The sequence below is a fragment of the Ptychodera flava genome, chromosome 16, assembly GCF_041260155.1.
Source record: "Ptychodera flava strain L36383 chromosome 16, AS_Pfla_20210202, whole genome shotgun sequence".
Taxonomy (NCBI): Eukaryota; Metazoa; Hemichordata; class Enteropneusta; family Ptychoderidae; genus Ptychodera; species Ptychodera flava.
Window position 1 is genome coordinate 14775678 of NC_091943.1, and position 25468 is coordinate 14801145.

The window sequence follows — 25468 nt, forward strand, 5'->3', positions numbered from 1 at the left end:
CGAAGGTTCCTTTCCACTTGTTCAATAGCATGTAAATCTAGAATCATAGATCATAAAACTTTTTTAAAGAATATTTGTGATGAATGCATTCATAATTCCTGGAAAAAAAGTGGTCACTTCACCACCACCTTTCTTGCCCCTCATCATCATCATCACCATCATCAAAACCACCACCACAACCACCACCACCACCACCATCACCATCATCATCACATCATCATCATCATCATCGTCATCATCATCATCATCATCATCACCTTCGCCACTAACACCACCACCACCACCACCACCATCATCATCATCATGGTCGTTGTCTGTATTTTCATCTTTATTGCTATGTATGTGTACACTTAAGGGGATATATTAAAAGCCATTAAGTGCATCTATACATTGAAATAAGATCACAGGCAAATTTGGTTAAGGAAATAAAGTTTACTTCGAACCAGACCTGGCCTAATTATTGTTCTCCCAGCTTCAAAGTATCTACACTGCCAATCGCGAGAAATATGACGTGCATTAGCATTAAATACATCACCGCCCTCTCGCGAAATACGAAGAAAAATCTAAAACACAACAGAAAACTTGGAACCTTTAAGAAAATCATTGTTAAGCACATTCGCAATACTGGGTCACCTGCGCTTGACATTTGCCTCTAAAATCTAAATAATGTCTAAGCCATTCTTGGAAGTTATTTTGTGTGACCTTAAATTGGTATTTTACCACAGAGACTGGCTTCATCCTTTTTTCGAGCACCTCTCACTACGTATGCTCTGGGCCGACAGACAATAATAGTATACCGAACACACGTTTGTTAAACTCTTTTCCGTAGAGTTTGTCTTACGAGCTCTCAATCTTTACAAAATGCCCTTGTAGCTGCGCAGATTTTCTTGGCTGCCGTCACGAGAACGTCCTTCTCGTAGTAGGTGATCGTTATCCGGGCGCAGTTACTGAAACTTCCAGAGGGGGAGTACCTGATTGAAGGAAAAATAACAAAAGACGGGGTGTTAACTTGAGCCTGGTAACCTAACACTTTTAGCGACTTTTTGGAAACAACACGATTGGAACTAGTTTGGATCATGATATTTTTCAAATTTCTCAAAAGTGTTAGGTGTCATATAACTGAATGTTGTAATATTACAAATTACTCATAAAAACAAGTGTATAACAGCAGATGAGCTTACATTTGCAGAGTACAACGATCTTACTTCACCATCCAATTATCCCAAATTAGTTCCAATCATGTCAACCTTAAAAAGCTGAAAGTCACACATTATCATTGACAATCTCATCAATACCATGCTGACCATAACCTTGGTTAGGTTGTAAAGGGGAATTTAGCAATTAGTAATTTGTAAAGTTCATAATGAGACGAAGTTAACCTTATAAGTTCGACATGAAAGTTTCAACTCTCTAGCCGATACTTTCATTTTCAAAATGGCCCCACTCACTGCTGCAAGCACTAATGTGAAAGACAAGCCGACGAAAACTTTTTTTGTCATAATGTACATCGTAAACTTTAATCGTTGCAGCTATACGTTGACGTAATTTAAAGAAAGATTGAAAGTTTCCTCACATGTTGTAAAAAAGTTAACAATGTGGATAAAATAAAACCGAACAAGAAAATACAAACTAATCACAACAAAAATGGAAGAAAGTTTGAATGTACGAACTTCGTCCCCGAGGCGAATTCTGCTTGCAATACCTAATCAAGAAAGTCCTGTACCACATTCAGTGTATCTATAAAACGAACACTGCACCATTGTGGCATTGATGCACCTTAAAATAATCTTTCTCCATCACAAGATTGTTTCATGTATTCATTGACATCTAGAAATGTAATGTAACGTTGTCAGAACTTGGCAAATCGCCTTGTCAGATCGAAGTGACGTAATTTCCATGTAAGACTTCAAAATGGTAGATTTTTTCTCAGTGTGACAGTAAATTCTGTCAGCTTATTCGCCCATTTCAGCTTGACTTGCGATCAGCTTACTAACATAATCTGTACGTGTGCAATGTGCGATGTTATCGTTGACAACAGAACTTTAATTCAGTTGTCGACAGTAACATTGCATATTGTGTAAATACAGTGCAGTGGTTTGCGTTGAACCGTTGGCAGTGCGGGAACAAGACATATTGTCTAAATGAGTTGCCAATTCCGTCAAGGGTAACTATCGTCTAATATCAATCAACAGCAAAGGAATCAACTCTGCGAAAGTTGGACATTTTCTTGAAGGAGGTCAAGCTGGTCCAAACAACACCGAATCACACATATCCCGATAAATGTCCCGAACACATCATTTGCAAGCGTCTTTTGTGCTGATCTGATGGTTTTTTGGTCTGACCTCCTACCAGACAATGTTCAACTTTCGCAGAGTTGATTTCCTTGTGATCAACTGATATTACTGTTAGACGATAATTATACCTGGCAGTGTTGGTAACTCCTCTATTAAGACAGTATGTCTAGTTTCCATATTACCAACGGTTCAACGCAAACCACTGTATTTATACAATATGCAATGTTACGAAAGTCCTATTAAACGTTACAGTCATTGTCTCCTTTACGTTTTGTAGGTGAGTCGGCAAGGCAAAATATTGTGCGGAATGAAAAACCTGAACGATGTCGCATAACAGTTCACTTATGCGAGAGATGAATATTGTAGAAACAAGAACGACAAAATTATTAGCTATCGTTTTCTGTGTATGTTTGTTGAGAATTCCTGCGTAGTACTACTGACTTTTTGCCGGGTGCAAAACACACGTCGTACTCCTTTTCGCAGTACTTTCTAAGTTTTTCGGCATCGATGTTTTCCGGGAATTCAATCCAAATATAGTATCCGCCCTTCAAGAAATTGAGAAATAAATAAATAAATAAAGAAAGAAAGGGAGAGAGAATTAACATGAAAATATCACGTGACATGGCAAAGATACAATGCAATTAAATACAGTTATTAAAAGACAGCATTGGCACAGCTAAATTACGCAAGAATTATTTCGACTACAAGATGAATTAAAGCTGCAAGCAGCATTGGCGGGGCCCAAGCGGATAACATGGTTTAAACTTTTTGCAGTGATGATATTATGTACAAAATTGAAGCTTGGATAAGAAGGATTTTAAACATCATCTCATATTTACTGTGTGTTTCACTAGCTATTGCATGTTGTACGCAAAATCCAAGATGGCGGCCAAACCATGTGACTGATCGAAATGCAGTTTGCAAACTTGAAAGAGATTAAACTTAAGATGATAAGATCCTACCAAATATGAAGGGTGTAGCACTTGTGGTTAGTTAGTTATGAACATATTCTATATTTAAGGTTAAAGGTCATCGAAGTCACATGACATTTTGTCCTAGAAATTGTATTGCTAAGTTATCCCTATATACCAAAAATCAGAACTCTAGCTCTATTGGCTTGCCCAGAATTAGATATGTGCATATTTAATGAGGTAGAGGATGTGGTGTCATTAGGTCTCCCATCATACCAAATATGAAGCATGTAGCACTTGTGGTTACTGAGTTATGGACATATACGTACTTTCAAGGTCAAAGGTCATGAAGGTCATGTGACATTTTGTCAAAAAAATTGTATTGCTAAGTTATCCCTATATACCAAAAATCAGACCTTTAGCTCTATTGGCTGGCTCAGAATTAGATATGCGCATAATTAATGAGGTACAGGATGTAGTGTCATAAGGTCTCCCATCATACCAAATATAAAGGGTCTAGCACTTGTGGTTACTGAGTTATGGACATATACGTATTTTCAAGGTCAAAGGTTATCGAGGTCACGTGACATTTTGTCAAAAAAATCGTATTGCTAAGTTATCCTATATACCAAAATCAGACCTCTAGCTCTATTGGCTGGCTCAGAATTAGATATGCGCATAGTTAATGAGGTACAGGATGTGGTGTCATAAGGTCTCCCATCATACCAAATATGAAGGGTGTAGCACTTGTGGTTACTGAGTTATGGACATATACGTATTTTCAAGGTCAAAGGTCATCGAGGTCACGTGACATTTTGTCAAAAAATTGTATTGCTAAGTTATGCCTATATACCAAAAATCAGACCTTCAGCTCTATTGGCTGGCTCAGAATTACATATGCGCATAATTAATGAGGTACAGGATGTGGTGTCATAAGGTCTCCCATCATACCAAACATGAAGGGTCTAGCAGTTGTGGTTACTGACTTATGGACATATACGTATTTTCAAGGTCAAAGGTCATCGAGGTCACGTGACATTTTGTCAAAAAATTGTATTGCTAAGTTATGCCTATATACCAAAAATCAGACCTCTAGCTCTATTGGCTGGCTCAGAATTAGATATGCGCATAATTAATTAGGTACAGGATGTGGTGTCATAGGTCTCCCATCATACCAAATATGAAGGGTGTAGCACTTGTGGTTACTGAGTTATGGACATATACGTATTTTCAAGGTCAAAGGTCATCGAGGTCACGTGACATTTTGTCAAAAAAATTGTATTGCTAAGTTATCCCTATATACAAAAAATCAGACCTTTAGCTCTATTGGCTGGCTCAGAATTAGATATGCGCATAAAATCCAAGATGGCGGCCAAATCATGTGACCAATCCAAATGTCTTTCGCAAACTTAAAAGAGATCACTCTAAGGATGACATGAGTAAGATTTCAGTTAAATCGGTGTGTTTGTTCTGGAGAAGAAGATTTTTAATGATTAAATTGCGATTTTCGTAAAATCCAAGATGGCGGCCAAATCACGTGACCGATCCAAACATCTTTCGCAAACGTGAAAACAGATCACTCTAAGGATGACATGAGTAAAATTTCAGCTAAATCTGTATGTTGGTCCTGGAGAAGAAGATTTTTAAAATTAAGTCGGTATTTATCACAAATCCAATATGGCCACCAGGTCGCGCGACTATTCGAAATTTCTATACCCAGGTGCACGAGATCTCATAGGTACCTATTAGCCCTGCAAGTTTCAAAAGTTTGCGGTAAGCGGTGATTGAGTTCTAGGTCGACAAAAAAAGAGCGGAAGAAGAAGAAGAAGAAGAAGAAGAAGAAGATTAAAGCTGCAAGCAGCGTTGGCGGGGCCCAAGCGGTGAACATGGTTGAAAAATCTTGCAATAATGATATTATGTGCAAAATTCGAGCTTGAAAAAGTAGGATTTTGAACATCATCTAATAGTTACTGTACGTTTCACTTGGAATTTAATATTTTACGGAAAATCCAATATGGCGGCCAAACCACGAGACCGATCAAAACCTATTTCACAAACTTGAAACACATCACTTTAAAGATGGTATATGCAAAATTTCAGTCAATTCGATGTTTGTTCGGGAGAAGAAGATTTTTAAAGATTAAATCACGATTTTCGAAAAATCCAATATGGCGGCCAAACCACGTGACCGATCAAAACGCCTATCACAAACTTGAAAGAGATCACACTAAAGATGTTACATGTCAAATTTCAATCGAATCTGTGTATTGGTTCTGGAGTAGAAGATTTTTAAAGATTAAATCACGATTTTCGCAAAATCCAATATGGCGGCCAAACCATGTGACCGATCAAAACGCCTTTCGCAAACTCGAAAGAAATTACACTTAAGATGTTACATGTCAAATTTCAGTCGATTCGGTGTGTTGGTTCTGGAGAAGAAGATTTTCAACAATTAAATCAGATTTTTCGCAAAATCCAATATGGCGGCCAGACCACGTGACCGATCAAAACGCGTTTCGCAAACTTGAAAGAGATCACACTTAAGATGTTATATGTCAAATTTCAGTCGAATCGGTGTGTTGGTTCTGGAGAAGAAGATTTTTAAAGATTAAATCACGATTTTCGCAAAATCCAATATGGCGGCCAGACCACGTGACCGATCAAAACGCCTTTCGCAAACTTGAAAGAGATCACACTTAAGATGTTACATGTCAAATTTCAGTTGAATCGGTGTGTTTGTTCTGGAGAAGAAGATTTTTGAAGATTAAATCACGATTTTTGCAAAATCCAATATGGCGGCCAAACCACGTGACCGATCAAAACGCCTTTCGCAAACTTGAAAGAGATCACACTTAAGATGTTACATGTGAAATTTCAGTCAAATCGGTGTTTTGGTTCTGGAGAAGAAGATTTTTAAAGATTAAATCACGATTTTTGCAAAATCCAATATGGCGGCCAAGGTCACGTGACCGCATGCGATTTTATTGGCAAATTCTTAAGACCTTAGGCCATGCTTGCCATACAAAAAATTTCAAATCGACTAGACCCCTAGGTCTTCTGGAGAAGCCATTTTTAGGTTTTTGGAAAATCCAATATGGCCGCCAGGTCACGTGACCAATCGAAATTTGTATACCCAGGTGCACGAGATCTCATAGGTACCTATTAGCCCTGCAAGTTTCAGAAGTTTGCGGTAAGCGGTGGTTGAGTTCTAGGTCGACAAAAAAAGAGCGGAAGAGAAGAAGAAGAAGAAGTAGAAGAAAGTTGAACTCCTATAAAACCAATAGGGGCCCAGCCGGTCGGCTTGGGCCCCTAATTAAAGCTGCAAGCAGCGTTGGCGGGGCCCAAGCGGTTAACATGGTTGAAAAATCTTGCACTAATGATATTATGTGCAAAATTCGAGCTTGCAAAAGTAGGATTTTGAACATCATCTAATAGTTACTGTACTTTGCACTTGGAATTTAATATTTTACGGAAAATCCAATATGGCGGCGAAACCACGTGACCGATCAAAATGCCTTTCGCAAACTTGAAAGAGATCACACTTAAGATGTTACACATAAAATTTCAGCTCAATCGGTGTGTTGGTTGTTGGGAGGAAAATTTTTAAAGATTAAATCATGATTTTCCTAAATCCAATATGGCGGCCAAACCACGTGACCGATCAAAACACCTTTCGCAAACTTGAAAGAGATCACACTTTTTATGTTACATGTCAAATTTCAGTCGAATCGGTGTGTTGGTTCTGGAGAAGAAGATTTTTAAAGATTTAATCACGATTTTCGCAAAATCCAATATGGCGGCCAAACCATGTGACCGATCAAAACGCCTTTCGCAAACTTGAAAGAGACAACACTTAAGATGTTACATGTCAAATTTAAGTCAAATCGGTTTATTGGTTCTGGAGAAGAAGATTTTAAAGATTAAATCATGATTTTCGCAAAAATCCAATATGGCGGCCAGACCACGTGACCGATCAAAACGCCTTCCGCAAACTTGAAAGAGATCACACTTAAGATGTTACTTATCAAATTTCAGTAGAATCGGTGTGTTGGTTCTGGAGAACAAGATTTTTAAAGATTAAATCACGATTTTCGCAAAATCCAATATGGCGGCCAAACCACGTGAGCGATCAAAACGCCTTTCGCAAACTTGAAAGAGATCACACTTAAGATGTTACATGTGAAATTGTAGTCGAATCGGTGTTTTGGTTCTGGAGAAGAAGATTTTTAAAGATTAAATTGGTATTTTTCAAAAATCCAATATGGCGGCCAAGGTCACGTGACCGCATGCGATTTTATTGGCAAATTTTTAAGGACCTTAGGCCATGCTTGCTATACAAAAATTTCAAATTGACTAGACCCCTAGGTTATCTGGAGAAGCCTTTTTAGATTTTGGAAAATCCAATATGGCCACCAGGTCACGTGACCAATCAAAATTTGTATACCCAGGTGCACGAGATCTCATAGGTACTATTAGCCCTGCAAGTTTCAGAAGTTTGCGGTAAGCGGTGTTTGAGTTCTAGGTCGACAAAAAAGAGCGGAAGAAAAAGAAGAAGAAGAAGAAAGTTGAATTCCTACGAAACCAATAGGGGCCCAGCCGGTAGGCTTGGGCCCCTAAATATTGAACTCTATAAAACCAATAGGGGCCCAGCCGGTAGGCTTGGGCCCCTAAATATTTAGGATAATATAATACTAGCGATCTCATAGTACGAGACGTGAAAATACCGGTGATTTATGTTAGCTTCATACATGTGCGAGCGTTTAAAATTCCTTTTAAAGTGTTCGGCCCGAATTTCAATACACTATTATGATATAATAGCAATAAATCAAATCAGCAATGGGTGTACCAGTTGATTTGGCCAGCTGACACCTTAGGCCTTTATGCACTCGCTCATTCAAACTGGTCAGATATACGTCGCTTTCTGCATGAACAATTCACACCCACGTTGCGAGTTTTTTTTTCATTCAGCAGTCTTGGTGAAATATCGACTACTCTTTTGTTGCCCATTCACTTACTAATTTTGGACATTGTAAGAATACCTACTTCTATTTCTGTGGTCAACTTATTTTAGGCCTACACTTTATTTATTTGTATCACTCCTGTGCTATCCAGGTACTTAATAAATAATATTGATATTAATGCCAGCACATTATGCAATACTATTGAACCAACATGTAATATCACATCAAACAATATCAACACAATATGTAAACAAACCTACCATGTAAAACACCTAACTCGATAATATCACTGAGCCCAGTATGTGATGCCAGCACATTATGCAATACCATTGAACCCAATATGTAATATCGCATCAAAACAATATGTAATGCTAACCCGGTTTGTAAAAATAAGATGTAACCAGATGTGTGAGGGTTATAGGTATTACACTTTGGTTTAATTGTTTCATATTGGACCACTAACACTCCTAAAAGTCCTTGGATGTGAAGGATGACGATTTCCTTTGAAAGCTAGAAATATCTCGAAGGCACTGATGAGATGGGTAAATTGGTCTCTAAGACACCCTTTGCACTGACCATTTTCACTCTGTTGTTATTTCGGGAGATCCACCATGCCTATCTTTTGATTCCAGTGCCTTACTCTTCAAAATCACGTACAAGACGTACTTGCAATTTCAATTTAACCAATTACTTTTGTAAACATAAAACCACTGGGCAAAATTAATGCATTATAATTAGAGACTGACCTGAGGTTTCAAGATCTTAACGCCAGAGGGCATGTCACCCGTGAATGTCTGATATAGACAGTCCAAATTATTCTGTAAACAAAAATAACCACAAAAATAAAGTTTCACGTAAACTCGTCAGTTCATAACCAATCAGTCCATGATACCCATCGCCAACAAAGAAGAGATTATCGTAAATATCAAATTAAACCGTCTACTTGACCATTAGTAGAGTGTGCTCTGTCGGACTAGTTTTGCATTAAACATGAGCGGCTGCTGCAAACTTGAGCAATTGCTTTGCTATGTGATAGGTCAACGTTTTGCATAGGATAGCGTATACTCACAACGCGTCGGCAAGATGTCGATCCAATACTTTTCTGTTTTGCGGCCAAGGCTGGGTTTGACATAGTGCTGTATAACAGTCCTGAATGTAGGTTGACAATGACTACTTCAAGAGTTTGAAGACCTATTACCAATAAATGTCCCTACACTTATAAACCTATGGGTTTCAAAAGTTAGTGAAGATATTTGCAACACTTACCCTGTATTTCCTTCGAATGTTAAGTAGATGCTTTGATACCAGCCCCAGCTCCAAAGCACTCGCTAGTATTGCAGATGTATAATTATTCCATCCTCCTGCACTTCTTGTGAAGGCACTGCAGAGCAAAGTGAAGACTGGAAGTATCTCGATCTAGAAGCTAACAACTCGTGCCGTTTCATTGATATTACAATTACCGGTCTGCCTTGCTAGTTCAAAAGCCAAGTTCGAAGCTATTTATCTAAACGATAAGCAGAAAAAGTAGGATCCAAAAGCCTGTCTGTCTCTCTCTCTGCACTATTGTGTTTCTGTCTATTAATTTACTCAGTTCACCACGAGTTCAGCTCCTTTCCTTTCTTTACATATCGCTGGCCATCTTATTGTACATCTGATGTAAACCTATGTATGCATGTGTTCCGAATTTAGATCCAAAAACTAAAAATTCTGTCTCTGCTCCATGCAATTTCAAATTTAAAACATGCAATTTTGACTTTCTTTTTCCCCCCGATCATTTTACTTTGAAGGTGGACAATTACTTCTGAGTATGACCTCAACAGTTATTACTAACTTTTTACCTTACAAACTGATAGCTATATCACGGATAGTTTAGATCGTGTGTTGACAATGCGTGCCATTCGTACCATGGCGAGGAGGTATTCAAAACATGCGCGCGCTTACAGTACACAAATTTAGGTTTTGTCCTTGTAAGCGAATGAACTGCGTCGATATTTTTCTCATGATGAAACATTTTGGTGTGAAAAGATTTAAGTAGTTTCATTATGTCCTTTCCATTGCCATATCTAGAGCAAGTAGCACTGGTTGGATTATACCACTCTTACCTGTTCTCGATTAAATCTAGTACTTTTAACGATGCTTCCATCCAACCAATTCTCAAACCGGGTCCAAGGATCTTAGAAAACGACCCATTCGAGATCACATTACCCACGTAGTCAGGATCTGTCTTCTTGTCGTATGCAAACAGCCTCCTGGGCGAAGGTAATGGCTTGTCCTCGGGTTTCTCACCGGGTATGTACGACAACAGGTTGTAAACGTCATCGCAAAAGATCAAAATGTTGTACTTGCGGGCAAGCTTCAGTATTTGCTCACATTTTTCTGTTGAAATAAATAACATCCTACACTTTCCAAGTACAGTCACCTGAGTTAGTTATACTCTCTCTCTCTCTCTCTCTCTCTCTCTCTCTCTCTCTCTCTCTCAACTTTTAAATGCTTATTGTGCCTACATCACCCTGGTATGTAATAACCAACCCAATATGTAATAGTAATTAAAATAACACGTAATTCAATATGTAGGCTGATCCAGTATGTAATAACGCTTGACCCGATATTTGTTATTAACCAAATATGCATGAAAACAACGCAATATATACTAAACCGGCTATATAATAATGACCAAAATAGAAAACAAAATTAATATGCATAGCGACCATGGTCAGGCTGTTGGTAACCACAAAAGTTTAGCAGTTTTGATGAAAGTAAACTTGGAGATGTGGATAAATATTTTGGTAATGAAACTGGCCAAATAAAACATAACCATGGACAGAAATCATGCCGTTTTCAATTGTTCTTGCCACAGAAAACATGAAGATTTTTCAGTCAGGAAATGGAGGCAATAAAATGCGAAAACAACCCGGCAACGGTACTTTTGATCATGCTCCTCGTATTAAGGTAAAACGCGCCCCGGGGACAGATATTCAGACTCTCAAATTTCTACAATTCTTTTTGATGTACAACTTGTGGGGGCTCATTTTAAAGCCCTTGGAGACAGAAAACATTTCGCCGTCTTAGTTTTTCGATAATCCAAAATTTAATTTACCCCAATAGATTTAAGACAAGGATGGCGGCCATTTCGAATTTAAAATATCGCAAAATGTCGGGTAATTTGTTTCGCTAGTTCCAAGATTTGCATGGCGACGCCCAATTTTTATTCTTGGTTTGGTAAGAAATGGTTAAAAGTTTCATTCAGGGGATTTGAGGAAAAGTTTAAGTCTTTCACTTTCGAGGCGAATACTACCTTATTAGAATCAAAGCAATTTCACACATCATGTCTATCTTTGTTAGTAATGTGATATAGTGAATAGTAATTGTAACGTGATATTGGGATGCACGGCAATTCATCGCTGAATCGAATTATAATTTTAGATTTGCCTTATTACTTATTTCGCCCGTAATGGTTCCTTTTGTGAACGTTTGTTGAAAACGGGTGTCTGGAAACCTCAGTATGAATTCTTCATTAGTCGCTGGATTAATTTTGTGTTCCCATGTTTTGGTTCTGTGTTTGTTATTGTTCCTCGAGGAGGGAGCCTGCATGTTGTCGTTCTACTGATGTGTGTTTTCCTTCTAAGTTGGGTTAATGTGAGTGCATGATATTCAATTTACCTTTGGCAAGACACGTTCCTTTCGGATTGTTGAAAGTTGGAATCAGATACACCATTGACCAGTACGGCCGTTCCTTGGTAGGCTGATGGGAGGAACCTCTCTGATATTCATACAGGACTTTTTCAAATTTCTCGATGATTATTCCTTCATCGTCGAACGGCACTGCAAGGGGATATTGCAAAAAAAAAAAAAAAAAAAAAATACAAGCCAAGGGCAGTGAGGTTGGTTTGATTTCGGTAATATTATGAACGTAGGCATAAATGGCCGGGGTATAAAAGAGATTGTTGATTCTTCTTTGAGATCTTGCCTGGTGTGTACAAAATATTGAATTAAATAATATCATTTAATAGGCAGTATTTCTTCAAAAAAAACCTTTTCACTCGGGGACGAGGAATAATATACTCCTAGTGTGATTTGTCAAGACAGCTACATCTGTTGGTCGATGTAAAAACAACACTGAGGGGTCGGCAACTTAGCACAATTAGTCTATGATAAAAGTGTCGGCAATGGACTGTTTCTGGTAGGGGGTTCTGCAAGGGGGACCGTTGTGTAAGAGACAGTGCTTTTGTTCTTAACTATTCTACCAGTGTACTAATTTAAATTTAACTGCGAAATCAATACAATTAGTGTTCATTGCAATGCTTGCCAAACTCATCCTTTCTTTCAAATGGAACATTATATGAAATATTCCTATGTGCTGTCATAATTGTTACACTGTAATAAAATCCGGATGCAACAAGATGGTTTAGTAACTGTTTTGCAATCAAGAAATATGTATTACGGTGGGTTGCGGTTTGAATGAAAAAGGAAAAAATACCGCAATTATACGGTGTCGCTCAAATTTGATCAGAATTGGTACATACCAGTATGGGTACCAAAGATCAACAATAAATGTTGTTTCTATCTGTGAGTGCAGGAAAATTCTACGTTGATGTTATGACAATGATTTCTGCACAGTACAACCAGAAAAACAACAAGAAATATTTAAACCAGAAAAACAAGAATGACAAAAGTAATTAAGGTCTGAAACTTTAGGTACTATAGGTCAACTTTAGCAACATGCATTGCAAAAAGGCAGCTAGCCCCCCTTAGTTTGATCATAGACGGTCTTCCTCCCCTCTACTGACGGTCTTCCTCCCCTCTACTGTCTATGGTTCGAGCAGGTCTGTTAATATGTAACAGTTCATAAACAATGACAGGAAATGACTCAAGTCAGTGGAGTAAGCCTGTTTCAAGCCTGTTTCAGAATTTCGCTTTTTCTTACCTCATTTGCACATTTTTGACACTGATGTGTTCATTTGAACAAATTCACATCTCAACCCCTACATCTACCTGTACACCAAATACTGAGACGGTAGCTTTGGCGGTATGGGAGCCTTTGTGTGTGACGGACATACATCCGCACATACCCACACATATACATACACTTAGACTCATCATATAAGCTCTTTTTGGTATTTATATATAAAACCAAATATGAGCTAAAACCAAATCAGTATTTCATGCCTTGTAAGACTATGTTTTATTATCATCGTCATCGTAGAGTACCTACTTTTTCGTCATTTTGTGTAGAGGGGTAAGAATTCGTCCTAGAGTGTGAGTCAATGAAACTCCCTCGAAAAGTATAAATCACATGCTAATCCTAACTTTGGAGTACATCTTGCATGCCAAGAGGTGTATTTTTGTCGTAAATACCTGGCACAACATTCATTCCCAAATCTTCCTTGAAAATTTCTATAGCGATATAGTACGATGGATCTTCTACGAAGACCGTGTCTCCTCTATTGAACAACAGAGAAGCGACCATATAGATGCCGTTGGTGGCGCCACAGGTGACCATTAACTCCTCACTGAAACAAACCGTCGTAATATTATAAAATAATTCGACAATGTGTTCATAATCTCATCTGGATTATTTGTTCCTATATTACAATTAAAACTTGTCAATTGAACTCAAGTTCCATCACAAATGGTTTCATTAGAACTGTAAGGCCGGGGATCAATAAAATGTAGACATTGCATTTCTATGGGACAGATTTAGCATTATCCAAGATGTTCAAATTCAAGGATCTAAAAACTTTGTTTTCTTGTATCGTTAGAAACACATACACACACACACACACACACACACATACACACACACACACACTCTCTCTCTCTCTCTCTCCTCTCTCTCTCTCTCTCTCTCTCACACACACAGAAATACAAAAAATCTGTCTGTCTGTCTGTCTGTCTGTCTCTCTCCAACAGACATGTTGCCCTACATGTGGCCTACTGGCCATATTGGATCGTATCACAAAACCAAAACGAACAATCACGTATGTGACAGTAAGCTGTCTTTGGGTCATGTTTGAACGATGAACGAAATGGATGGTCTGGCAGGATTTAGACTAAGAGTGCCGTGAATTACCAATGGAATGTGTCTAGGAAAGGATTGTTCGCTGCCTTGCTCTTCGCGCTTTTGTATGAGACAAACACAAATGGAACGAAACTAAGTAGCAGCAAGGCAAAAGAAGTGTTGTGTAAAAACATGTTTACGAGAGTCACGGTAAACCACGACGGAAGATATTACTATACACATCGTAAAATTTACCAGTCTACTTCGTCGTCGTATTCTTCTGTCAGAAACTTCGACATTTGTAAGCGGAATTTGCAATCTCCTCGCCAGCACCCATATTGGAACATATAGCCATTTTCTGATTGCTGTAACGAGATGTGAAATATGAAATGCATTGGGCAAAACGGTACCTACATGCTCAATTTTTGCAACAACTTACAGGTGATTAGAGTAGGCATTTAACAGATGTGGACTAATTTCTTCGAAATACTACGCGGAGATCCTTAGGGGTAGCTACTATGGACACTGTTCAACAATCCCGACGATATGACCAAGAATCTATACAAGCGACAGAACCGTTCCTAGGGAACTGGTCAGTTTCTTCTGCCGGGGGGGGGGGGGGGGGAAGGGGCTTGGAAGGGGCGGTCGATTATTATTGCCGACGTCAAAATGTGGCTGACCCCAATTCCAACTTCAGAAATCAGGGTAACACTCCAATCCAACTTGCAAAAACATGTGGCTCCTATCCGCGCAAAGGTAAAAACAACACGTGAAATATAAGTAATATATATATATATATATATATATATATATATATATATATATATATATATATATATATATATATACACACACTCATTTACTCATTATTGATATGTCAGTAAAGTAGGATTTCAAATTTCAAAGTTTCCATTTTAAAGTTTGAATACGGTACTTTGAATAAGCTGTGAATGCATTTCACACTTTGTATGTATATACAATCATATCCAGATGGCCACAACTGTTGCACTTAAATGGATGTCAATCATTAATATCAAAGAGAGAACAGCAATAAATCGAAAACTTTGATGGGTGTTTAGACTTGCCACCCATCCGACTATATCTTCTGAGAATCCATAGAGAGCCATTTTTATAAGTTGTAGCCAAAAGCGATGTGCGCAGTGTCTGAGAGGACCTTTTCTTTTAACGTTGAAACCATAAATTAAAACACAGCAAAATAACAGTTAACTATCATTTTAGTCATGAAAAAGACACGTTTTTACTGAAAACCTGTGACACAAAGGAAAATAGTTGCATCAATGAGAGCGAACAATAAATTGTATCACCGTATCAAATGTATTGTGAAATATTAGTGAATGTTGCTTTCTTATAAAGTAAATTCTCATAGAGGAAACAGAAAATAATCAGGAATTTGTCATGCTTTTCATATGGAATGCAGATTTCATAATTGTTAGTAAAATTTGCAAAACGGACTTTCAAAATTTTGCAAACATCAACATATCACTGATACATATTTCTGATATACTAAAGTAAGGCTCCAGAAGTGTGCATCGAATTGAATGATGCAATTTGTGGCTGGTATGATGCTTTGCATAAGAGGCTTTCAATTTGCAATCATCTAGACATCTCTGATATATTAAATCGGGTTCGAACACAAAACATGCGGCAGTCAGTCACCTAGCGGAGAAGCCACAGACAAAACCACTCGACCAAATCCCCAATCTCAAAAAGATTGGTCCAATAACCGAGCTAAGTTGTTGCAATATTTCTGACGGCGCCCCTCCACACGCTTTGGAGTTCGCACTCACGCTCGTACACTCACTATTACTTATTACATGCATCGATGTGAATGCAAATCAGTGCATTGATTTGAATAGGAACATCCGGGGAGTTAGCGGGCCGGTGAACCATGTGCTAACTGGTTTCCATCATTACCCGGTCCGGTGAAGCCCTTCTACGTTTTCGACGTCAAAGTAAACGCTTAAAGCTAGATGTAAAATATCAATGCGCACACTGCTATTTCGATCTTCGTTAAAATCTGTTTGATGCTGGTCGATAATGGTAAAATTGTTTGAAAATGCCCTGCACGTAACTAAATGTAATATATCATTAAATAACTGTGAAGAGGCATGTAATAAAAATGTTATTGCCTGAATACATGGGTTTATGTACCCTCACAGCATGAGATAATTTGCCCTCCTGGCGTGGGGCAAATAGCCACCTGCTCTCGGGCACAATAACCAATATATTCAGGCAATATAATATCGCACAGAGACTTAAGTTATGCGCCCAAACGGCACATCGAAAACTGACCGAATGATGCAATTTATGGCTTGTATGACATTGCACTGCAAAACAAACTTCCAACATGCAATCATTCAGACAATCTCTGATACATATGTGTGACATATTAAAGCTAAGTGCCCGTGATATGTGATATATTAAAGTTTCGCATCCATTACAGTAAAGTTTCGCGTCCAAATGGCGTGCCGAAAAATGCAACGTTGAAATGACTCCGTGTTGTAATTCAAAAACACACTGACGTCCCCCCATTGACCATTTTTAAAACACGGTGCCCCCCAGGACCAAAATAAAAAAAACACAGTGACCCCCATGAATCCACTGCCCCACCCCCCAAGGCCGAAGAAACTGACCAGTCACTAGGTACATGACATGTAGTATTATCGGGTTCAAAGTGATGCAGCTGAGATTTCTAATACTAGGTATATTTTCTCAGAGCTTGACATTTAGGCCAAAGAAGTCAAACCTTATCATGGGGACGCAGTCACCTGCAAGTGTTCACAGTCGTTGACAGCTCGGTTATAAAGTTGGTGCACCGGTCTTTTTAACATATGGACTGGGGAGAACACCCTTCTACAGGTGAACTAAAAGCATTTTATTAATTAAGTGAAATGGTTCTACCTCATAGGATATTTCGGTGAGGGGGTGGTTAGAACGGTATGACAGTTGATAGTGCACAGCAGCACAATTTAGATTCTATGAAGACTTTAGATTGTTCGACTACGGTCCTTGTAAGCAAAAAATGTGAAACAATGTAAAACTAACCTAATTTATTGACCAGGCATGAGTCAATCGTTTTCCTGAAGATAACGTTCCCTCCCTACACACGAACCGTGATAAAGAATCGGTTGGTAGGCGGTACAAAAAGAAATTTACAAGCTGTTGGAAACAGCCTTTATAAACCAGATTCGTAGAACTACTGAAATAATTATTATCGATATCATAAAGTTTTATTTTAATATTCTGTATTGGCGAGTGAAGGGCGGAAACCTCACTCTGTTAAATGACGTCTGCAATGAACTACGTGCGGAGCCGTATTTTTATAAAGTTCAAAGTCCAAGTTATGAAAGAAATAAAATATGGCGTCAATGACACTTGGCTCGCATTTGGTTCGCTGTTGCACGCCTGAGTGAGTGTACATACATCATTTTATAGCTTCTATGGGCCTCAGTTTGTTATCATCATAATGTCAAGTGCATTTGAACACATTTTGATGCATAGTCCATCAAACACCAAGGCGAAGTATTTAAGGTTGGCAACTGTTGCAATGGACTCTCACACATAAATAACACCATCCAGCCTGGTACTGTACATCAAAATTAGTGATACAATCTGCCATACTAAGGTAAAGATGTCCTCTAGTGATATTGTACTTCATAGAATTAATGTAAACAATATTTGGTAATTCATCAAGTAGTAATATTTTAAGAAAACAACTTATTATTGGTTTGGAAGTCTTTGTTATATTTCTCTAAAAATATCACAAACATGTAAAATTCTGGTTTGACAATTTTTAACAACTTTGAATGGGCAAAGTTCCGTGACAGTGGTCACGGTATTACAACCCCTCCAAACCCCCCCCCCCCCATTCTATCATAAAACTAGCCCTACGAGTATGGCGAGTGTGCCTTTGGCTACGCCGCCTCCCAACTCATGGGAGGCGGTGCAACCAAAGCCGGACACTCTCGCCATACTTGTAGTGTTATTATGAAACCTGCCAGCACTTACCATTCTGTGTTGAGTCGCCTTGTTAAAAATATCGATGCAGTCCTCTAGTTCTTGTTTGCTCGGAGCACCAACGTCCAGTCTGACTGCACTACCATCAGATATGTCACCTGTTCCTCGACCAGATTCCTCGATATAATGGTTGAAAAATGTAAGCTTACCCTCTCTGCCCGACCTCTCACCGGATTCCGAAGGGGCCCAAGCCATGCTTTCAGATTGCCGTTAACTTCACAGGGTTGGACTCAATTTCCCCTATGTCTGCACCACAGTCCCTCCACCCACTGTGTCTGCACGTTCTGGCACACTCGATGTGCTCGACCCTGGAATACACAAGGTATTAAAAGCTTGTCCTTGACATTAAGGTCACTGGCAGTCTGGTTCCCTGCCCTATTTCTACCGCTGGCTGCGCTGCTCACGAAGATATTCGTTATCAGCTCACGAAAATTCGTTAGCAGCGCGCGCAGCCAGGGGTAGAAATATGGACACTGTACCAGACTAGTCACTGGCGAGTCAAGTCAGGTTGTTATAAGGACGATGATCACTGCAGGTGATAAACAAAATAACGATCACCTGACGTATGAACAAAGACAAATTTGTGGGCTTATTAATATCATAACACAGTAAATTGAATGAAATAATTTAGTAGATTGTAGCGTTGAGGGTCGGATGATCGCAAGTCAGTATCTACAGCTTACGCCCGGGAAATCAAAAGATACCACTGGGCTAGTGACCAATCATTTTAACCATTATTTAGGGGAGTGATGGTTTTATTTCTTGACTAATTTTCTGAAAGTGACACCATTTTTTAAAAACCTTCCCGAAAAGGGATCCCACCCTCACAACATTTCCATTATAGATGACCTCAACCCATGAGAGAAAATGCCAAGAGAGTTTGACCGGTTGACCTCGCTGTTAATTTTATGCAGGAAATTACAATAACAATGCTTGGTCGAATGACGCAGTGCCTTAAGGGTGGGATCACCAGTGGTATATGGGGAGGAGTACCTTCCCGATGGTGATAAGTGGTGCAGATTACCGTCGCCTAGGTGACTGGCGTATACGCGTGCTAAAAGACACCTATGGTTGATTTCCTGTTGACCAGTCGGATGGCAGAGTTGCAAATACCTGGACTGAACCATTTGGTTTTTTGTGGGTGTCGGTGGTACTTTGACAATATAAGTAAAGATGCACATATATTGAGTTTATTGTCTTGTTTATGAGCGGCCAGTATTTCCAACAGCATAAATTATGTGCATTTGCCCTTGAAGGAATAAATAATTTTCGAATAAAACATCGCGAATGTAACTACATTCCTTAAGCTCGACGTACACTTCACGAGCGTTCGATCTAATCAATGCTGAAAGCGTACGTGATCGGCAATGCATTGTGGGAAATAGCGCCCCCATTCCTTGGGGGGCGAGAAAAAATTCAAGTGTGTATCACGTGATTCCTTTGTTATACTGCATTTTGAACCCTTCCCATAGTCACCTGATCACTCCAATGGCGCCATAACAGTGTTAACCATCATGGCTGACCTCGCGATCATTCAAATGACGCAAACCGTTTCAAAATCGTATAATTACTCGCAGATTTAGACTTTTTGAACGAATGACCGTTATTTTTGTAATTTTGACAACATAATCAAGAAATTTTGTTGAAAATCTTCAGTTAGGCGGTCAAGTTACGCATGTTTTCGCCTATATTAGGAAGCAGCTGGTCACACTCTATAAATGGAATGTAACAACACGTACGTTGCGTTAGTTTTTGATAGTTGTTCGCTGTCTACAGGTACGGTATTGTTTTTCACGTTAAAGACCCCGCCCATCTTTAGAATATTACGTAATATGTTCTGAAAGTCGTATTTTTCAAATTATTTCCCTTATTTTAATGTTCTTCAGTTGTCTTATACGGTACATTACATCAGCGGGTAGCCATTTGCAATACATGTTCTATGATAGGATTGAAATACCGATCTTGTAGTAACAAATCGACCGTACACTCTCCTTGGCATGCACTTCCTGTTTACATAGACTGTGAGTACCTATGTGCTCAACTTAGTTCATAAGTGAATTGTAATAAAAAATGCTTCAAGTTACATGAATATTTTGGTATTTTTGTGTACATTATTGACTTGACTTTCAAATTAACTAGAATTTTCTCCAATTCCGTTAGGTTTCATTCCAAAAGCTTGGTCTAAAAATACACCTTGAACTAATTTGCATATTGACATGTATTACGTAATGATAGATAGTATTTCACTCATGATGGCATCAGCAGAAGGGATTCAAGTCTGACAAAGGGTGTGTGTACTGTGTCTGTGTGTCGTCTGCTCCACGCATACCGTGTTGCTCGGTCGTGCACAGAATTGAAACATCTAAGTCGGTTACTGTGACCAACTCTTTTGGGTTGGAAGCAGTGGCCGACTGGTTTTGTGTGAGGCCTAGCAGCTAGGCGATGTTGCCGTGAGTGTGTGGGGGTTCGAATCCCGTTTGGGTTATAGTAAAAATTTATATTTCTTTAACCTGAGTGGACAGTTCTGCTGGTGGATATTTACTTGTCCCCGAGTCTGTCTGATAGCTCAGTAAAGGCTTCCTGCTTTTCCGATTACTATATGTGTGTGTACTTTGTGTGTGTACTGTGTCTGTGTGTCGTCTGCTCCACGCATACCGTGTTGCTCGGTCGTGCACAGAATTGAAACATCTAAGTCGGTTACTGTGACCAACTCTTTTGGTTGGAAGCAGTGGCCGACTGGTTTTGTGTGAGGCCTAGCAGCAAGGCGATCGATGTTGCCGTGAGTGTGTGGGGGTTCGAATCCCGTTTGGGTTATAGTAAAAATTTATATTTTATTGAAATATACTGATCTGTAGTTATTCTAGCATATTTTGAGCGTGTGTTGATGTTTTGTTTAAATGCAACAGGAACTAAATTTAAACAAGGGCAAAACAAAAATCTGATTGACCAAAACATTCACCAGTACACTCATCAAGTTAGTTTTAAATTTTTGGATTTTTTTTGCGTCGAACACAGAAGACAAGACTGTGTAGAAATAGTTTGTCAAATTTTTAACAATTATGTGTACTGGGTACCACACCTGACATCATTTCAAGGGGACACGTACTTGGCCAATTTGCTAGGGGCAGGGCCGGGGTAGCCAATAGGTACTAGGTCAATAAAAAGGTGATTTGTCCACGGTCACCTCCTTATTGTGAAACACTGACATCAACAATTTGATTTCGAACGAGTAGCAACGCTAATCGTGTGATCGTGTACATGCATCACCACTGCCACATGCCCGTCGACGTCCGACCACTGCCCGTCAGGAAATTTACCTTCTGATTACTGTAATCAGTTGATATCTCATATCAAAATCATTTCTCACTCTAGAACAAAACAAAATTGTCGTCCCAGCCCCCAAAAACGTTGATTTGCGAACGAGTGGCAACGCTGATCGTATTGAATGTGCGAACGCTGCCCGTCATGTTGAACACGCCTGGTCGACCATGCTATAGAATTTACTCTACAGCGTTCGATTGTTTGTAACAACTTCCGTTTCTTTCCTCCAATTATTAGATTTCCGAGGCCAACGCTCGTGACTTAAGTGCCCAAAAGAACCATGAAATCGCCCTACTTTCGATTGAAGAGATGAGTTTTGCCAAACCGCGTATACAGAAAAAGTGGCAGATGACTTATTTTAGGAATCATAGACAGTATAGCGAGATGTAAAAAATGTGAACAGGCTCCCCACCTAACTATCCTAAATGTTTTTGTGTCGAGTTTGTGTTTGATTCGTTTCGAAAATGTGTTCCTACATTCTTATCCGATTGTTTGTGTTAATGAAATGTTTGTTTCGCTTGGGATATTTGTAGAGAAGTTTGGATTAGTGTGTACGGTAATGTTTTGTTTGTGTGGGGAAAGCTTATGGCGAGACGCAGCCGGACCTATGTTGTTACAAAAGTGATAGAGTCGCCCTTTGACGCTTGCGTTTCGAAACCCGAGTGTGTGTTTCTCATCAGTCGCAGTGTAGATTCTTTCCTTAGTTTGTGTTTGTGAAAATTTATTTTAATGCATTTTAGTGGTCTTGCTTTCCGATTAGCGAGGCAAGTATATTAAGTTTGGTCACGTTGTGAGTCCGTTTGGTGGTTCGGTTTGTTTGTTCTATATTTCTTTACTTCGGTAAATTTTGTTTTGACTGGTGTGTCTTTTAGATTTTTTGCGGAGGTTTGTGAATTTTTAGGCAATAAGTACCACTGCGGGTACGGATTTTATGTTTATTGGATCAAGATACTTACAAGTATCCTGGTTGATGTGCTTGTTCTCGTACATTTTAATTAATAGTTCGTTTACTTTGTTTACTGTTTGTTCTGGCTTGTTGTGTATAATACTGAGTGTTACGTAATTGCCTTTCGCATTCGAGTACGTAATCGTTTGTGTTGACAATAACGAAAAACCGACCCTTGTCGAAGGGTTATTTTCCCAAAATTTGTCCAATGTTTGCAAGCTGGTTTATCGCGATTCTTTTGGCACGCGACATGTTTTGTTTCCTTGTTTGAAAGGATATCTCTAGAAGTGCGAGTTTAGAAGCTTCAGATAGCTTTCAAGTTTTTGTTTTTTGTTGTTCGTGGAGTCCAATTTGACTTTTCTTTGAATTGGTGTTGTTGCGATTGTTTGTGTCTCACGATGTAGCGTAGTCACATTATACGACTTTATTTGTTGAAATCCTGAGGTGGTTTTATTCTGTTTGATTTTGTTGGTGTCCGAATGAATTTTAAGGCTTTTGCCTAGTACTATTTTTCGGAGTTTCATAGTTCTAGCGATGATAGGTTGTTGTTGAATTTCATGTTGTTGTCGGCTTTTCTTTGGAAATAGCTGATTTATTTCCACGGCCATGTTTTCTGTTACGTTACTGTGATTGTTTATTTTGTATTTAATGTTGTGTTTCAGTTGTTTGTTATGTGTACGATTTTGTTATTTCTTTTAAGTGTTTGTGTGTTCTATGTCATTTTATCGTATTTTTTGGTAGTTCCCTTTTTGGAGTATTTGGTGGCCCTGAAAAGGGCCGCTTGGTATGGGTTTTTGTTAGCGCTTGGCGTGTTTGTTTTGGCGATGCTGAGCCTAGCTTTTTTATGCTTCTTTTCGCCGATTCGATGTGCTTGGTGAGTAGGTGTTTGCCGCCTTCTTGTCACTGTGTGTGCGTACATGGACAGTCTGCATAGCCCTTGAATGTGGTCTCGATTTTGATCAAACTTACAATTTAGGAGTATATATCAAAACTGATAAATGATTTATGTGATTACTGTAGCTATAGATAGGCTACATTCAGGACGGGCAGCGACGGGCAGTAATTAGTAGGCAAAACAGGTGGTTTTCACCGTGGGCAGAACTTGGTGCAATGATACTGAACATTAATAGTAAGCCTGTCACCTTGAAGGTAATGCTGTAGGTGAAACAAGGACTTCAAACACACGATGGTACAAACAACACCACAAGTGAAACGTACACATAGAAAAACACGCGTTCCTACGTTGTGCCCACCCGGGCCACGCGATTAAAATATGACTGATACTGCTGGATAGTGTTAATTGGGTCGGTAAACAGTCAATTAATAGTTTAATTGACTACCTGGGTGATTGGCAGGTCGTGTCCAACGACGCATATGCAAAGCAGGCCAAAAGACAAAAGCCCCCAAAGTTATTGACAGCTGGCCAGGGGTCACCATGAATACGTAATGAGGCTTCACTACGCAGAAACTGCGTAGTCAAGCCCTTCTTAACCGGTCAACTCTCTTGGCATTTTCCGGCATGACCTCAACCCACGCATTAAGAAAAATACAATTTTTGCAAATTTGTCAAATTTCGGAAATCCAAGGAATGATTGGTAATGTGAATACCCTCATTCAATCAGAGTCATCATAAAACTGTCGATTTGTATATTTTTCAAGTCAGCCACTTCTGACTATGACTCTCCTCACAATCACGGTCGCGCTGCTGTTCAAAATAGGATGAAGCAGAGCCTGAGGAACTCTTCTTCGAACTTGGATTTGCTGCTTCTCTCAGTTGGTGCCACCAGCTTTTATGCAAGTCGCGCCCAAATATTGCCAAACGCGGTCTCCTTGTTCACTTTGATTTAGGCTAAATCAATCTGTGGTCCTCTGAGGAATCTTTGTTCCTGCAGTTCTCATATTATGAATTTTTGTGTATGTCACAACTGCACAGTAATCAGAAGCTTAGTGAAACTGCCTGGTGGTAAAACTCAGGGAGCTAAGGGATTTCACTCAATTAGTAATGTTAAGCAAGTTTGTACCATATCACCAGCTTTATTCAACACGTTCATTAAAGGCCCATGAGCTGCAACTCTCGCGAAATTTGTCCAACCTCAAGGTACCTCCAATTTCCTAAGATATTCATTGCAATCTGCAAATTGAACGATATAGTCATTAACTATGTATGCCTCGACAATGTTTACTTGTGGCAGAATAGGCAAGACATTGAACAGATTTTTGTTCATTTTAAATTTCACGCCATTTCCAAAATCTTGCTGTATTATGTGAAAAACGGACAATATTCTGTCAAAGTGGAGTGAATCCCTTTCCTGTCCTTTCAGTCGGTTGCAGCATGTTGTATTTGTGAAGATTCCAAATGTGTATATGCGCGATTTACGCTGTTTATCATGTAGTTGTATGGAGGAGGCCATATTTGGGTGCGGCACCCGTTTTTAAGTTATTTATCTCACTGAAACCTTCCCATGCAGTTCCACTCAGTGGATAATTATATTTGAGTAAACATCTCTGAGTAAGAACATTTCTATTAGCTAATTTTAATCTAAATATAAAATCATGAAAATAATGCCAAAAGTTGCGGCTCATGTGCCTTTAATGGCCCTCAAATGATATTTGACAATCATATGGATAGACTTGTAATAGTGAACCCCCTCCCGGCCAATGATGGATGAAAGCAAACTTTGTACGACTTATCACAGTCACCTGTTTTCTTAAATTCCGCTCTGCGCTTACGCACCCAATGGACATGTGTACATATGCCTGTGATAAGAAGATAGTCAAGAAACCATTGGGCTATAAGGACCATGCCAAGTCATCTTCCGCTTTCGATTTTACTGTGAAAATTAGCAAGTTCATCTATCAGGTCGATCGTTCCCAATCATTCTCAAAATTCATACCCGATACTTAATGTGCTTAAAACGGTCGTTTCGTGTGATTTTTGGCTGAATTCTACGGACACATCGCCAAAACATAAGCGTGAGCAACTTTGAAGTCACCTCTAC

At 39.1% G+C, this 25468-nt stretch overlaps 1 protein-coding gene across 1 annotated transcript; it reads right to left on the reverse strand.

Moving 5' to 3' along the window:
* Positions 1-310: 310 nt before the first annotated feature.
* On the reverse strand, positions 311-21689 carry LOC139114098 (2-aminoadipate transaminase-like). Its single transcript, XM_070675619.1, has 10 exons — positions 21570-21689; positions 18194-18510; positions 14420-14529; positions 13522-13676; positions 11827-11988; positions 10269-10542; positions 9433-9547; positions 8913-8984; positions 2736-2839; positions 311-971 (listed from the first exon to the last, which is right to left on the reverse strand). Exons 2-10 carry the CDS (start codon positions 18395-18397, stop codon positions 848-850), a joined length of 1320 nt encoding a protein of 439 aa, XP_070531720.1. The 5' UTR covers positions 18398-18510; positions 21570-21689; the 3' UTR covers positions 311-847.
* Positions 21690-25468: the final 3779 nt, after the last annotated feature.